The 17,452-nt window shown below is 37.1% G+C and overlaps 1 protein-coding gene across 1 annotated transcript in view; it reads right to left on the reverse strand.

The window, feature by feature from the left end:
* Window positions 1–17,452, reverse strand: part of PTPRM (protein tyrosine phosphatase, receptor type M) — a 406,723-nt gene that overhangs the window by 285,613 nt on the left and 103,658 nt on the right. The window contains exon 8 of the mRNA XM_026841434.1: window positions 10,844–11,137. Coding sequence (XP_026697235.1) covers window positions 10,844–11,137 — 294 coding nt within the window. The remainder of the gene's footprint in view (window positions 1–10,843; window positions 11,138–17,452) is intronic.

A 17,452-nucleotide genomic window follows, 5' to 3' on the forward strand; every position in this document is an offset into this window, starting at 1 on the left:
GTATAATTATGTTCAGGTCATTAAAAGTTATTTTTTTCATTTACTTGGCCAAACATGTCAGTTACACATTGGTTCACCCTCTCAAATTCAACACTGTACAACAGTAATTAAGTAAATTATTGACTATTTTTTGTTGGGTTTTTTTTTTTTAAGCTAATTGCAAACAAAACATCTGCAGAAACAGTCAAAACAAAGAGCAACTGACAGTTTGATTTTTGTTTCTAAAGAACATAAATTTTTAGAAATGAAAAGGCACTTCTGCACGTCAAGAGTAAACACTTATTATTGCCTTTTTTCCTTTACGTGCATTTTCCCATACATATAATACTAAAAGATAACAGTCCACTATAAACATCATTTTCAACTGCAAAATTTCTGCACCAAAACACCTTCAGAGAGCTTTTTGAAAGTTCTGAATCATGATTTAATGGATAAAACTATACTCTCCCTTTCCCAACAGAAAACCCTCTTTTTTCCTTTCCAGAAACAGATCAAGCTTAACAGAATGAATAAGCATTAACTAAATGCACAGATAGTTTTTAATACATTTAAAAGAATAAAAAGGGTGCTCAAAGGATAGTATATATTGAAAGACAGCTAAAAGCAGACATCAGAAGTATAAATTTGAAAACAATTGTTAAAAGTATTTTAGATGATTGGTCACATGTTTCATTCTAAAAATGATCATGCTATAGATGAAACAACACAATTCTTGAAATTCAAGAGCCCTAATTCATTAACTTCACCGGCAGTCTTAATCTCCATTTTTCTCTGTTAATACAGTACTTCATGATAATGCTATAAACAGCATTTCCCAATTTTATTTCATATTTTATTTTAGATAAGTATTTGCTTGCTCAATGTCTTCGCAGTCAAATGTTTTATTTTCTTTGGGCCAGAATCCATCTAGCCATGTAGGTACAGAGCAGCAACAAAGAATATAGAGTAGCTTTCCTCCCTCAAACGTTTGTTGCTTTTGAGCCTCCAAGAATCTCAGTTCCACAGGGATGCCCCCACCCTGACTAACCAACACCCTTAGCAGTAATTACATAGATTATCAAATGATACTATTCTTTTAAAACTATAGAAATGGACGTCCGGCGCTCTTTGAACTGTCTCAACTTTATTTTCTGTAGTTGTAAACAGAAACGCAATGCACACTTGCTGACTGGAAGATACCCTTGGACTGTACGACAGCATTACCTATTTACTGCACTGCAGTGACCCAGCACCCTGAAGAGAAAAAGATAATTTTTTTTCCTCCCAAGTCAGGAATTTTCTTCATCAGGATCTGCCCTGATTTCAGGTCTCAAACTGGACACTTAGTCTGTAGTCTAGCTATGAAGTTGTAATTGTATTTTATGGCAAAAAGTAGAAGCAGAAAGCCCAGAAGTCACAGCACCAGCTTTTCTTCCTGGGTACCTTCAGTAGGTTGGACTGGATTCTGTGTACAATTCTACATTTGTGTAACAAACAGCTTTGCAAAGCCAAAATGCCTCCCAAGCACTGAAAAAAATGGAACCACCTGAGTTGTGTCATTATTCGTTTTTCTTTTAAGTGAGGTAAAATTAATGTACCATTCATTCTGCAAACCTTTGATTTTACCTTTTCCTAAGGAATTTTTTTTAAAAAGAAAACTAAAAGGTTCAAAATTCAAGTACCCCAGTGTTTCTACAAAATTCCTGGATGTTTCATGCTTCACAGATACTCCAGTAGAACTGTCAGTTATGTGTTTTTACAACTGGCCAAAGCTGCTGGGCAAGATAGCACATGGTCTAACAGTCTCAAACAAAAGAGTGAGCCTTAAAATAATAGAACTGAGTAGCATGCCTGTCTGCTCATCCATTTCCATCTCTCAATACCCTTTAAAACCATTGGCAAATTTCATCCAAATAACTTGTTTCAAATTTAAACGAATTTGACATAGTCCTGCCAGAATTTAATTCTAAAGATGAGAGACAAACTAGTGCCCTAATTTAGGAGGCTCAGGGAAGACAAGCAGAAGTGTAACATCAAATACTCCATTTGACAGCAGATTCCTGGTTAACTGGGTGCTGCCTCTTGCCTTGCAGGTCTGTCATAAGGGAAAATGGGATTACCATCATAAAGTGGAGATTATTTAGTAGACAAATCTTTCAGAAATTATGCTTCCACTGTCTATGGGACATCTTATTTTCTTGACTCCTAGAACACATGGCTCAGAAGTTCACTCAACCATTTTTTTTAATTACAAAACCTGTTCTTTACAGACTAAATCCCCTTTGGTCACAGGGGTGATACATTCATACATATAAATGAAGGAAAAAGAGAACTGAATTGATGAGGATGGATGTGTGTGTGTGTGTGTATATGTATATAAGCACATATGCACTCTCAGGCATGTATAATTTCAGACATAAATTGAAGAAATAAATATACTTTGGCCACTTCAAATGTGTAAAAGATTTTGCTTTGGCCTTCTCCAGAAAAGCCATCCTCTCCTGTCTCATTTGTTAATGTTTTTGCCAAAGGATCAGCATTATTAATAATGAAGTAAAGTTTGCCTGTAACTGGAAGGCAAGATGGCATAACTGTATGTGAAAACTGGAATAACTGATGTGAAAATTGCCCTCAGAAGAGGGGAGAAAGTGCTCAGCAGACAGCTGTTAAGAATAAATTCAAGGCATCTGTGGAACTTCACCTATTCCCAAAGCATTTCCTTTTCTGTATGTCTAATTGCTTTTAATAATGGAGTACCAATGCATTTATTTAAATCTGCAGTAATGATACTTCTGAGAGATCCAAAGCATCCATGGAACGGTTCATGTTCAATTTGTTCAGAAGAGAATAATACTAAGGAATGACTTATCAATATTTTTCAGAAGTATACCTAATTTATCACTTCTATTAAATGTGCCCTGTCTTTTGTTTATAACCAGAACACTCCCAACTTGCTGGGTTTTTTTCACTCCATACCAAGAAATTCTTCCTGAATCAATGTTGGGCAAAATAATTTTTTGAGAGTATGTTTTTTAACTCATCCTTATAATTAAGTAGAGGCAGCAACAAATCCGGAGATGGAGATATGTCATAGAAGAAATCACATTATCTACTTTTTCTCAAGGGTCATTATGTTTTCCTCACATTCCCTCTACCTGGCAGATGTGAAATTAATAATTTTGCCCCTCAGGTTTGCTATAAGATGGTGAAGGTTCATTTGTCTCAAAGAGCACGTTAATTTCTTCTTCAGCAAATGTTTTGAAATGGGAACCTAATAAAGTGAAGAACTAAGTCTCCATTTATATGACTGCTTTACACACAACTAAAGACAGACCTACCTGGCAGTTCTTTATACAAACACTCAGTTTCCACCCCTATATTAATTCAGCTATAATTGTCAGGAAAGAATCCTAAATGCTTCTCTTCACTGTAGTGAGTAGCTCCTCAAAAGAAACTGATCTGACAGTCAAGTTTCATACTCTGCATCTTTATTATCACTAGAATGTGTCTACATTCCTTATACGCTCTGGCGTGTGTCAGAGAGGGCTAACAGACCTAGATCTTTGAAGGAGGTTTTTTTGCCCTCTTCCTGCCTTCCCTTTCAGGTGGTAGGGAGTGAAAATGTTCTGTTTCTCCAATGAGACCTCTGGATGCTGTAACTGAACCAAAAATACATATTCAGGGACTGATGAAGACACAAAAGTGCAGGGATTAGTAACTTCTACATAACACCAGCTTGCTTGGTTGCTGATTGTATGAAAAGTGTTTGTGTACACAGGCTGAAGATTGACTAAATGGAGAACTGACCTGCGATTTCCCCTGTGAAGGAAAAACACACTTAGGATGAAAAGGCAGATACCCTGATAATGTTTTTCTAAAAGCAAATGTTTGGTTTTCCCTATCATTGGCAACCACAAATCTGAAGAAGCATCCAGAATGATGTGGTAGAACTCAAACTATTCATACAGTGATGGGGAAGGACAGGAATATGATGGAGAGATCATGATACATCCCTGCTTGTGAAAGCAGAGTCCAAGAGAATTTATAATAGACACCATGATGACAGCCTATCTTTCCCAGAGTTCAAGAAGAAACTCAGAATCAAATGGTTGAGTTATGAAGGGTCTGGTCCATCTGGTCCAACCACCCCCACCCCACTCTTGCTCAACCAGGGCCAACCAGGGCTGACCAGTAGTACCATGTACAGACAGCTTTGAGTATCTCCACTGCTCTCACCTACCAAACCATTTCATTGCAGAAGGCTATAGGTTCACCAAGCATGACTTTCCCTTTTTGAACCCATGCTGACTTCTCCTGATCATGTTTTTGTCCTTTATGTGCCTGGAAATAGTTTCCAAGATTGGTTGTCACACCACCTTCCCAGGGAGTATGGTGAGGCTGACTGGCCTTCCTCCCTGGATCTTCCTTCTTGAAGATAGATAGGAGTGGCCTTTGCTGCAGCTGCATTTGCTGCTGTTTACTGCATTTTTTTGCTTTCATGGACTTAAAGGACTCCCAGAGTGGAATTCCAGACTGTGAGATGAAGAGGAGGAGAACTGGATTGAAAGAGATTTTTTATGGGAGGAGTTTAGATTTGTTTTTTCTTGACCCAAGTTCTCCAATAACACAAGGCAAGGCTGTTCTGTAAGACAGCATCAGAGAAATCAGCTTAGTAAGGAACACCTTGGGTGCTTGTTTCCAGGCAAGTGGCTTCCAAGAAAGAACTTCCATACAGTAGTCATAGCTGGACATCATTTGTGTTTTCAGTAGGGCACTTTCCAAGAAGATGCATTCTTTTTGCTTGTTTCCTAATCAGAGGTAAGTGACAACTGACACAGAGACACGGATGTACATCCCACTAGGTAATATTTTCTTGGAATTCTATTAAAATCTATCAGTTTACCTTCTGCACATCCAAAAGCTGTGATTCACCTGTTACACTGCAGAAAATCCAATACTAGCTTTTACCCTTATGAGAAAGTGGACCTTATATGGGAACGATTTGTATACCAGAAAGGCATCAAGAGAATGAACAATAGAGTAGGCAGACTTAATTTCAAATTTCTATTAAAACTGTAATATACTTTCAAAATTAAAACATAGATAAAATATAAGTTCACTGTGGACTTCCTGTTCTGATAAATCATCCTACTGACGTTTATTACAGCTTCAGGTTTGGAATGGTGACTTTAGAAATACCGTTGAGCTTTTCCATGGAAAATAAAATGGTCCAATATCTGCAGCCCCCCTCCTCAGGGTTCAGGTGTCTGTGATCTGAGGGTTGGCTCTAAGACAGCTGCACAATCCTGGTTTTAACTTCTCAGAAAATTGCTAAGTTCTGAGAAAGAGCTGTAAAAAAGAACCTGTAGTATGGCTTCAAGTTGATGTTTTCTTATAATCACAAAACTAAGAAATGTTAAAACTTCATTATATGCCTGAAAAAAACCAAACCTGTTCACAGACAGTCCCCCAAGGTACAGCAACAAGAAGAAACAACTTAATTCCCAGCGACACAAAGATCTCTCCTCTTCTCTTGGGACAAAAAGGTCAAAAGATCCAAAGAAGCCTGCAAGGACAGATAAAGGCAGCCACCATTTCAACCTAGAGAAGTTTCTAGGAAGGAAGTCATCCTTCCTAATAATGATATAGAATGGGGAAGGGCATGGAAATAAGCAGTATGTATTACTGAGATTCAAGACAGACTAGGGCATGAACACTGACAGAGGGAGAGACTAACTCCAGAATTAATGGCAAAAGATGGAAGGGTGGAAAATTGGGAAGACCAACTGCAAAGATGAAGAGTATTCAAGATGTCATACACCAGGGGCTGCAGACTGTGTGTCTTGTAGGATCTGACAAGTGCTCCAGGTCATGGGCCAGGAGGAAAGTGGTAGCATGGACTACTATCTGGTGTACCTGAGCATACGGACTTTGCATGCAGGGTTCAAGACAGTTGCTGGCTCATACCACCTGCCTAAATATATTTTTGTCTGTTACAGTCTGATGCAGTTAAGAGTGCATGACAGTAAAATACTGTATAAATTGTAGGAACTGTCTAACATGGGTAGATGGGGAAGAGTTTTATACTTTGGCTTTGAATCAGGCTACAATTTTCAACAGAGAGAACATATGTTTCCTATGTGAATACTGTATTTCCATACCATTTTTTCCAATGGCTACAGACCTTACATGCTTGTAAGTTATGCACCTCTTTTAGCAATGAAAAGGATAAAACCAGGAACTTCGTTAACATTTCCAAGTAAAAATAGGGTTGCTGCTCTGGTCCATGTCTGATCATTTTCAGGATCTGGCAACAGGAGATGAAGTCTTAACTGATCAGAGCGAAGAGGATACTCATTCCATCAGCAAGCATTTTGGCACATGTAGATTTTTTCACAATGCCAGTGGATGACAGTGGGCGGCACAGAACTAGTTAAGTAATTTTAAAACCCTGGAAAATTACCCAGCTGAAGCCAAAGCAGTAAGCAAAATGAATAAAATGAAAAAGAATAATCTTGATAAGAGTGGGGATTTAAAGAGTTTTTCTGCCCTGTTCTTCCAGATTGTAACAAGCCTTCTAGGAGTAACAGACAGTTTACAACTAACCTGAAGCAGTGATTCAAGAGCTCAGTTGTACTGGGAGTAACAGCTTTCCTCCCGACAAGCTCAGGTGATGGGGTAGAGACAGCAAAATGAACTATGTTAATTAAAACATTCTTGTTACTTCCTTGTATGAGGAATGTGTGAATTCTCTGCCTGGAAAATTACTGGTTAAACTGATGGTGATTGTTTTTGAAAATACTCCAGGGCAATAACTGTGTCTTAGCACAGAGGAGTAACTGGGGCACTGTCTCATCATCAGAGTGGAGGGACACATACTGGATCAAGATCTGTAGCGTGCAATGCATGTCAAAAGACAAAGCATGTTGCAAAGCACTGCAATAAATAATTCTACCCACAGAAATATTGATAGAGATAAGAGGAAACTACAAAACATAGTCTACCTTGTTAATCTTTCAACACTCCTACTTAGTTAGGTTTTACAACAGATAGTTCTACTGGGTTTGGGTCAGATTTAGAGAAGATCTGATTCTGGACTTTTTCAAGCACTAGAGGATTACCAATCTACTTCAGTAATGGATAACAGGGTTTTTTTTACAACTATGGATTCTCAGATCCTCAAACTTATTATATCCCATATGGCAGAGCCACTGTTGGTTCTGTGCTTACATACAAAACGTTGGTTTTGGTTTAAATGTTTGTGCATCTATTTAGCTGCTAGCAATGGCTGGGTGGTTGAGGTCACTATAGCAGTGGTTAGCACGGTGAGCCTCACACTGAGCCAACAGTCTTATTTCTCAGATAACAGTGTCTGAAGTGTAAAGCATTCTGATATCCTGCCCCTAAATAACTCTACTCATGAGTGACTACTCCGGAATTCTTATTTTACAACTACACCAGAGTGAAAATGTACATCAGAGTAATTTGAGATATACTGTATAATGGAAATGTTCTGTCATGTATCTCTTGATGAATTTTCTTCCATCTTCCCTTGCTCCCCTTTTATTTTAAATGGCAGCAGTCTTCTAGGTTCATAATATCATACAAGGCAGCTGTGGGAAGAGGGAGCTTTGAGTACAGCAACTGGTAATTCAAATTCTAGGCAACCTGGAGAAGCCTGGATTTCAGACCTTGGAACCAGAAAATCCACGTGTGTAAATTTACACATTTGAATTACTCAGCTGTGGTTCACAATGGCCAAAATCCATTAAACTCCTCTTTCAGACCTGAACAGCATGTTCTAGGTTAGATCTAATCCAGACCTGAATGTAATGCCTTGGCCTTCCTGAACATTACACTAAAGGAGCACTTACATTTATATTATATTTCATCGAAAGGAAGCAAAGCACTCTAGAAGGTATGTAACTGCCCCACTGAGGGTGATGAAGTCAACTCCGAGGAGAATTTTTTTCTTTGCATTCTAATTATAGATGCTTTTATTTACTAAAGTTACAGATAAGACCTGTCTATTACAAGCCTCTGAAATCTCATTTTGCTAAAATGAAAGCATATTTCAAATGCTTTGGAGAACTATTAAGATTATTGAATGTCTAGCATACTGCTTCAAGTCTTCAAGTGGTTCACTAGGCCCCCTAGGGAAGAGGCAAGCAGCATACAATTATCACAGTAATTAAAAAGGTGCAATGACTCTTCTCTTAAAGACTCCTGTTTTATTAATTCTATGGTATGCTTTGGAGACTGGCATTATTTTACTCCTACCCAGCTTAATTATACTGTCATTAGTTTATCAGCATCTCTTTTTAAGCCCTTGGGCCAGTTATTAGCATGTCACTTGCTAACAGTTAACCAATAACCACTACACCTTCAAAGCAGGATCTTCTGCTATAAAAAAGCCAATTTGTAGAGACAGATTTAATATCATCATTCAATTTTAATTTTTCAGTCAGCCATCACTTTCTGCTTTTAATTTAAAAGGGTTACTGTTTAGCTTAATGAAAACACAAATAATGTTGATGTATTACAAGACATTAGCAGGTAATAAAATACTTCCAGTACATAGTGGTTTATGAGACTGAAGGCATGTTTTAATACTCAACAGTATGTACCACTGAAAAGATCAGAAAACATATGATGTTCTTAAATATAACGAGAATTCTGGATTTCCCTCTCTATTGGGTCTGGCTGGGATGGAGTTCATTTCCTTCATAGCAGCCTATACAGTGCTGTGTTTCGGATTTGTGACTAAAGCAAGGTTGATAACACACCAGTGTTTTAAATGTTGCTTAGCAGTGCTTGCACAGCCTCAAAGCTTTCTCTTTTTCCCACTCGGCCCCTGCAGTGAGTAGACTGGAGGTGGACAAGAGGCTGACAGGAGACACAGTGGAGACAGCTGACTGCACCTGACCAATGGGATATTCCATACCATATGATGTCATGGTCAGCAATGAAAGCTCAAGGAAAGGTGGAGGAAGGGGGGATGTTCACTGTCATGACACTTGTCTTCTCAAGTAACGATTATGTTTGCTAACAACCTGCTTCCCAGGAAGTGGCTAAACAGCTGCCTGCTGATGGGAAATAGTGAATAAATTTCTTATTTTGCTTTGCTTGTGAGTGCAGTTTTTGCTTCACCTACTAAACTGTCCTCATCTCAATCCATAGGTCTTCTTGCCTTCCTTCTATTTTCTCGGTGCCAGCCTTGTGCCAGAGATGACTGAGTGAGCAGCTGCGTGGGTACCTGGCTGCTGGCTGGCATCAATCCACCACACCACCACACCCTCTTACCCTTTAGTACAGACAGGCTCACTTAGACAGCACCCAATGTTACATTATCTAATCATATAAGCAGATGATCAAACTATGAGAAAAACTGTTTTTATTTTAAAATAACCGTAGTACCTGTGTATTAAACACATACTTACCTTGTCCAGACAGATAATTTCACATTATTGTGAAAGGCACAGTGACCCAGAAACCCTCCTGAAGGGAACTGTAATTAATTTTTAGGCCTCACTTTTGACTAAGGTGAAGTTATCTTAGTCTAGTAAAGAACACCTTATAAATACTAAATACTTAACTATTACTATAATTTAACTGTACTGCTTTTTGGTTTCATTTTTCATTAAATATTTCTTTCTATTAATGAGAGGAAGAAAAAAAACCCAAAAAGAATATCAAAGACTTGGTACTTGTATAAGTTTGCATCTTCAAAACATAATACTGGGATTCTGACAGCAACTATATTTCATTCTATGTCTGACATCACAGCAATCAGTTCAACTGAAATGCATTTAGCCACTGACAGGTGGCCAGGTGACTTTACAAAAAGTAACATTACTTTCATATGCAATGGAAATACATCATTATTTATCTTGAAGTATGTAATTTTTCCTGTTAAAAAGACAAATAACACCAAGCCATTCTTTAAAACATTAGGATCAATAAGATAATATCATCTGCTCAGTCCATTTCCTCTAGGTTCATTTCTGCTTATCTTCCACCAACTTTACAGCATCAGAAAGAAGATTCAAAATATTGGGGGAAAATACTAATGACGAAAAAAAAAAATGCAGGTCACAGTATATTATTTTCTGAGCAGCTGAATCTCAAATTAATACCACTGCCAGTCTTCCTGAAAATTACTGTACCATTGCTTTTATATAATAGGTCTACTTTGTATCCTTTTACAGTCAGAGGTCAGCACTATTAATTATAACATCCAAAACAGGAGCCAAAGACTGCTACACAACACCACAAACCACACTACCTCATTTAATGAAAAGACATGCTACCAGTCACGCAAGAAAGCAGCCCTTTGCAAAACCTCATCTGCTAATTGAGACTTAACAGTGCATACTTTTGCTGTTACACAGGATCTACTTTCACTTTCTCTACAAGTTTGATATACCTGACATTGAAAAAAGGAAAAAAATAAACTTTATCTAAAACAAAATTTTCATCAAGCTTGGGATAATAGGGGAAAAAAGAAAAAAAAAAAGGGTGAACTAACCTGAAACCCAAACATACACTGGCAAGAAAGTGGTGTAATGAAAAAGAGAGCTCAGTGTATATCTGATAGTAAAAATTGTTTATTTATACAGCAGTCTACACTGAGCACTTTAAGGCATGCACAGGCATGATTTCATCTAATACCTACAGTGGCATTGAAGGCTGGTTTCAAGGTCATTGTAGCTGGCAAATGCTAATAGCTTATACTTAAAAGCATTCAGTCTTAATTCCTGAAGCCTGCTGGTTTAAGGTAGACAGTAAAAGCTGCTAGTGAAATAACTTTTGTTTTCAACCTAGAAAGATTCTTACAACTTCCCAGTCACTTCCGAGTACTCACCAGCACATTTTGTTCTTGTTTTGAGAGCTGGGCCAGGAGATCCGGTTCCTCCTTCACCTGGTCTTGTAAGTAATACACTGATTTCGTATTCTGTGTCAGGATCCAGGTGGCCAATCTTATAGCTTGTGGAGTCCACAGGTTGTATGTCATACCAGCTTCCACTTGAAGTTCGATACTCAACTTCCCTTTGAATAATAGGTCCATCCCCATTGATGGAATTGGCATTCAACTGTATCCACAGGTAAGTTGCACCAACTGAGGACAGCTGAGGAGGAGCAATGGGAACTGGTGGCTCTGAAGCACAATAAGTTGCAAAAAGCAGCAATGATTATACTGGCATTTTTACTGCTTCTAAAACATTCAAATAAGCAATGGGTTTACTCCTATATTGGAGCTGAAGATTGCATAAAAATATTGATATGAAAAAATCATCACTACAGATGAACTTATCACCAATAAACTACAATATGCAAATTCTTTTGTTTATACACTTGGAGATTGTAACATGAAGTTTTTGGTTTACATCATATGACTTCAAACCAGGTGCAACTGGAATTCTATTCATTAGACTTAACATGGCAGAAAGATGATCTCAGGTTTTCTCATTAAAATACAGTTCTTACTGTATGTAAATATAAATCCTACTCAAAGTTAACATTTTTAAGCTAAAACTGATATTGTACTCTATCCTTAGACATAACCAGAACAGTGATTTCTGCATGGGAACAAAATTAATTTTTTATCCATTATTTCTCATGGACTGTACTATTCAGTCTTCATATTTTCAGACTTTTGTGTAAGCAAAATAAATGTAGTATTTTTTCAAGTCCTGTATAATGGCTAAAAAGAAAGAGCTTCTAAATGAGAGCTGGGGAATTCCTGAGTCTTTACTATGAGTCTGACTATTTCATGCAATGGCTTATTTTCACTACCACACAGAAGCAGTACTCTGTCTCACAGAGCAAGCATGTGTGTGATCTCCTAATAGTTTGCATTCTAAAGATTTTTAAAGTGGGCAAAAATTTTAAAACTACTTTTATTTATTACATGATGGACGTCTCATTTTAAATCAGACTGCAGAAATAATTTGGAGACAGCATCTCCATTTAAAGGCAAATAACAAATTCATTTTCTCCTATTGATTAACCAGGAGATTACTCTGCTGTTTCATGCATCACATCTGCATAAAATTCACCTTCTCACTGGTTAAATATATGCAAGTAGAATGAAACCAGGATGGTGTAATAAGGCAGTGTTTGATCCAATATTCTTAACATATCTATCAGCAAACACTGCCACCTTCTTAAAGCTACACAGAATACGTAATGAACATAGAACATCTGTCTTCCCTAAGCTGTAGATTCAGATTTATCCTCCTCTGCTAACCATTTCCCAACATGTTGAGATATAGGTAGTCAAACAGAAAAGAAGTTGAATTTATATACTTCATCATTTTCTCAAGGACTTCAAAGTCACAGTTAAAGCAAAGAACATAAAAGAATGAAGCACAAGGAAGAAAGGAACTCTGAAAATAAGTATTAGTATTTCCTGAGAAACAGTAGAATTACTGTTTTAACAAACATATAATTATCCTGTGTTATGCTACCTTTTTTTGCTTACAGAAAGAGTACTCAACTCACAGAGCACTAAGTACATTAAAGATTAGCTATGCCTTATGTAGATCATGTTTCTAATTAGAACTGTACACTTGTACATAAGCTTCAATCTGTGCAATCTGTCAGCAATTGATGAAATATGACATCACAAACCAGAAAACATAGGCATCAGCATTAGATACTTTCATCTTAACAAAACTAATTGATTACTATCACAAAGAACGTGATACAGTGGGTAACGATCCAGAATGTCTCCAAAGATGTCTACTAATTATTACTGATTGGAATAGACATAAAAATAGTTTAACATATTGTAGGAGATTCCAGTACCTAAAGAAAAGAATATTGTTTACATTTTCAGATCACTAAGGAAAACACTGTTCTATGTCAGTAGCAATGTGTAGCAAACTGGTGTCATCTTTCAGTTAGACACATACTGCAGTTTTATTGAAATTATTGTTCCTAAAGTATATAAACTATGGCTTCATACGGGGAGAGCATGTCTGAAAACAGTTCTGACTTGACTCAAAATGATTTATCATCAATTTAAATCATTAGGCTGTTTCGTGAACCAAGACATTAAATGGAACTTTCATAGAGCATCCTAAGGCATTTACTTAGCCATGCTGAAAGAACAGTTAATTACTTTCAAGTTTCAAATGCTACTAAAGGCTGTTGAAGTGCCATTCAAAATGCGAACTCAGGAGTTAGGTCACTAAGGTTAGTGGTTACACCAATTCATTCCGAGTATTACAAGTACTTGAAATAGAGAGTATTTTATTGTCTTTTTATCCCTCGGGGCATATTTTTCATTCCTTTGTGACCACAGTGCAAAAGGTTAATGCAAGCTGCATTATTTCAGCAAAGCCTAATATACGGCAGTTTAATACTAGTAACACAGTTAAATACTAAAAGTAGTCTTTCTACCAGAGATCGAGGTTATATAAAATGAACTCTTCATTACAAATATGATGCTTATTATTGACTGAAACATGAGACCCAGAGTTAAGCAGACACTTTAATACAAACAATGTACTACCAAATACAATGAGTTGATTTCATGACTAAAGTATGAAAGTTGTTCTTCTGACTTATTCATTTAGTCCTCCTTTAGGGAGAATGATTTTTTTTTTTTTTTTTTTTTTTTTTTTTTTTTTTTTAGTATACTGAGGAGTTTGAATCACTTAATCAGGTAAGTACCAGACTGCAGCACTACCATGTTTCACTACAAGCAGTTTTACTGGTGGTCACCGGGGTAGTCTCAAATAAATACCATGCAAATTATTTTCCAATTAATACCAAGAAAATGGTACAATAGACCTGTGATTTTATAGCTGTGCCCATTCGAGGAAGGAATTTCAACTGATCGCAGAAATAAGTCTGTAGCAGTGGCTATTTAGTACGATGCTGTAGCTTAAAGAGGAGTTCTTCCTTGTAGATCTCTCTTGAAACAAGTAAACAAAGCTATTCAGTACTGTGAAACCCTTTAAAGACAGGCTTTTAAAATAGAATATTAAAAAAAGAAGGTAAATTTATCCATAATTCGAAATTTAATACTTTTTAGCCTTTGGATAGACAGATGACCTTCTTGAATTCTGTGACAAATGGCGATGGGCATTAAGCCCTTATGGAAAGAAAATAGTGGCCACCTTATAAAGCTAGAGGTCTGCGTATGACAGCTTTAGGCAGATGCTCTAATGTCACCCTACATAACTGGATCATTTACAGTAAATATGAGAAAAAGACAAAGACTTTATGATAAGGAGCAAGTCTTCTCTTATGCAGAGGATAAAAACAAATGCAGCTGTACATGCATATAAACTATTTATTCTTTTGCGCTTCTATATTAATTGGAAACACTTGAAATGGTAGCTCCTTTATTTACAGTGCTTTGTGCTTTAAATTATACAGAGTTTCCGAACATTTTCTACAAGATCCTAACATCTTTATGTTTTGCAGTTCTTTTAAAATCTTAATAAGGAGGGAAAGACATCACATGGAGATGGCACTAGAGATAATGTAAATCTCTGAATTAAGTGAATTATACAACACAAAAAATTGACATTTCTTCTCTGTGGCTCAGAACAGCTAACTTGAAAACTGAAAAAAAATCTTCTTCAATAGTAACAGTAACATTTTTCAATTTTTCTTCTGGGATGAGAGAATGGGAAAATGAGCCATGCTACATTTGCGGAGGAACAGGGAAGAAACATTTATCCTGCAAACTATTTTTTTAAAAATTAAAATAGGAACTGTTAGAAAGACAATGCCATAACATTCCCAAGTGATACTGTTCAGCACGTCATGAGTGGGTGAAATTATAAATATAAGGTATGAATCATCTCTGATGCTAAGTCCACATTAATAACATCTTAATTATTATAAACTGATCATATCATTATAATTTTATAGTCTTGAAATCAACTAAACAGCTTTATTTTAAGACTATTTTCTTCCATTTTCCTCTCTATTTTGGTTTTTTATACATATATATATATATATTATCGTGCTCCTCTTTTGAGCATGCAAATGATTTCATTCCCTTGGAATAATGGACAGCAGTGCCATTTTGCAGCATTTAATTCTGGATAAAGGGCAACAAATACCCACAGTGATAACAAAAGACACACCAATGATTTTGAAGCACCACACTTCTTCATGCAGTATTTTTTTTCAAAAGTCTCTAAATAATTTCTGAAAAAGTAATTTATTATTTAATTAAACAATATCTCTAAACAGTATGATGCATAACACGTGAGCAAATTTTACACTATTCCTTTACTGATACTGTCCAGGATGAAAACTTGACTTGACCTAGTATTCTAATGTTCTTAAAATTACTTATAAATTCATCATGTAAGAAAATGTCATTGTATTTTTTACATATTCTGAAACTTCACAAAAAAACAAATGATAAGCCTGTGCTGGTACAATCTAATTAGTTGGACATTAGTAGATATCCTGCTAAACCCTGTAGTAGTAGTATTACCACCCATCCTGAACTAGGCACAAACTGTTCCCTTCCCCAAACACAATCCCTCCCAGACCCAACTGCTCCAACTTGCCCACTCTTGACTCACCAACTCTTTTAAAGTGAAGCCTCAGCCTGCAGATCCTCATCTGCTTACCTATGTGGTCTAAAAACCCATCTACCCTTCCCATTCTCAGCTTTGCTCAGTTTTTGTTTTCTCCCGCACTATGGTGGGAGAAACACTCCACACTATGGTGTCCCCACATTCCAAACACCACTAAATTCCCACTGCAGGTTTGTCTTTTTTCTTTTTCACCCCAAGCTGTATCTACAATATGCCTGCTTTTCTCCCTACCTTCTAGTCTCCTGCTGTTCTTCTAACCATGCTTCTCCCTAGCATCCGCTTTTCCTCTCCCCTTCTGCACCAGACAGTTCCCCTTTCCAGACAGTTCCCCTTCCACTGGCCTCAGCCCCCACTCATCCCCTACATAAATATATATGTATATGCACACATATTCCTGCATATTCATTTGTTGTCTTTCTCCCTAGCTTTTAGTCCTTACGTAGTCCCAATTTCCACCTACTTCCCCTCTCATTTCCAAACACCTCCCAGTTTGCCATACCGTTCAATCCCAACACTAACAACCTCAGCCGAGTATGAAGCTTCTTGCTCTTGCACCCCTCGCAATCCACATCTTGCATCTCACCATTTTACCCTCCCAGTACAAGGGCTCAGCGAGGTGGAGAGCTGTATACTAAAAGCACAAGAATGATAAGGTTACAGCTTTTGATTCCTATGCCTGGAACCAGCCTGTCCCAGAAGAGCTCAGATCAGTGCTTTCATATAAATTCTGCTCACTGTATCTAGAATTTGGGGAGAATATCTATCTAGAATTTGGGGAGAATTTGAGAGTTTAACTCGGAGAAGTCTCCATTGTACATATCAGAACGGGGGTCTTGGTGGGGTTTATTTAGTGGCTTGTAAATTGACTATACTTGAAAACAGATTTTCACAGCAACAGAAAAACAGGTGTTCTTGACATAACTGTTACCCTCCTGAAAAAAGAAAGTTCCTGCTTCAAAGCCCAGAGTCTTCAGCACTTTCCTATGGCAAGTTTGCTAAGATGGCTGAACTATCTCAACTGTTTTGGCTGGAGGTTTTCTCAAAACCTTCATGCTAAGGCACACACCCACACTGGAAAATATCAGCCTGAAGTCAGTTTGCCAAAATACGAGCATCTGAAAGCAGGACTTCATGATAGGAATTGTCAGGCAACCATAAAGGTAAGTCCTAACACCAGCACTGTTAGTAAAAAAGGGATACAGACTGATGGATTCAGCATGAAAGGTTAGTTGACAGGCAGAGAAAATAGATGTAAAGTATCTGTGTATATTTGATGTATAAGAACAACTGATACCACAGATAAGCAATCATCAATATTTTCTAACTGCACCTCGATCTCAAAATTATTTTTCCCTCTAGAATAAATTCTTTGCTCTAGACGTCCAGAAGAGGTTTAGTTCTGTTCCTAGCGTTAAATCTTCCATTTGGAAGGATGCAGACATTTCAGCTGCCAGCATTACAGATGGCTACCTTTCTATGCCCTTGCTAAAAAACCTAACAAAACTCCGTTTAACCAATTTGACACCTAGGTTTACCTTGTTTGAACTCAATAAGCAGTCTGAACCTGGTAATAATCTGATGTCTGCTCAGACAGGCTCATTCTGTTCTCCTAAATCTAATCTGTGTTAGATCTCCCCTCTATCAGAAAAATTCAATCTAGGGACTATATGTAGAAGTCTAATTTACTTCACCAAATACATTTAATCAATTCCACCCTACTATTTTCCTTTTGCTCAATGTTTGATTACTTTTATGTCACCTATTAGATGCAAACTGCTGTTTTTTACAATAAGTGGGTGATCTGACAAGGACAATTTCATGTCTCCCATTAGATAAAGTGACATTTCAATCCAATTCTCTGACAAACTTAGATGAGGAAACTGTGTAGTTTGAGCACA

This window comes from Athene cunicularia, assembly GCF_003259725.1.
Source record: "Athene cunicularia isolate RWA chromosome 2 unlocalized genomic scaffold, athCun1 chr2_part1, whole genome shotgun sequence".
NCBI classification, from domain to species: domain Eukaryota; kingdom Metazoa; phylum Chordata; class Aves; order Strigiformes; family Strigidae; genus Athene; species Athene cunicularia.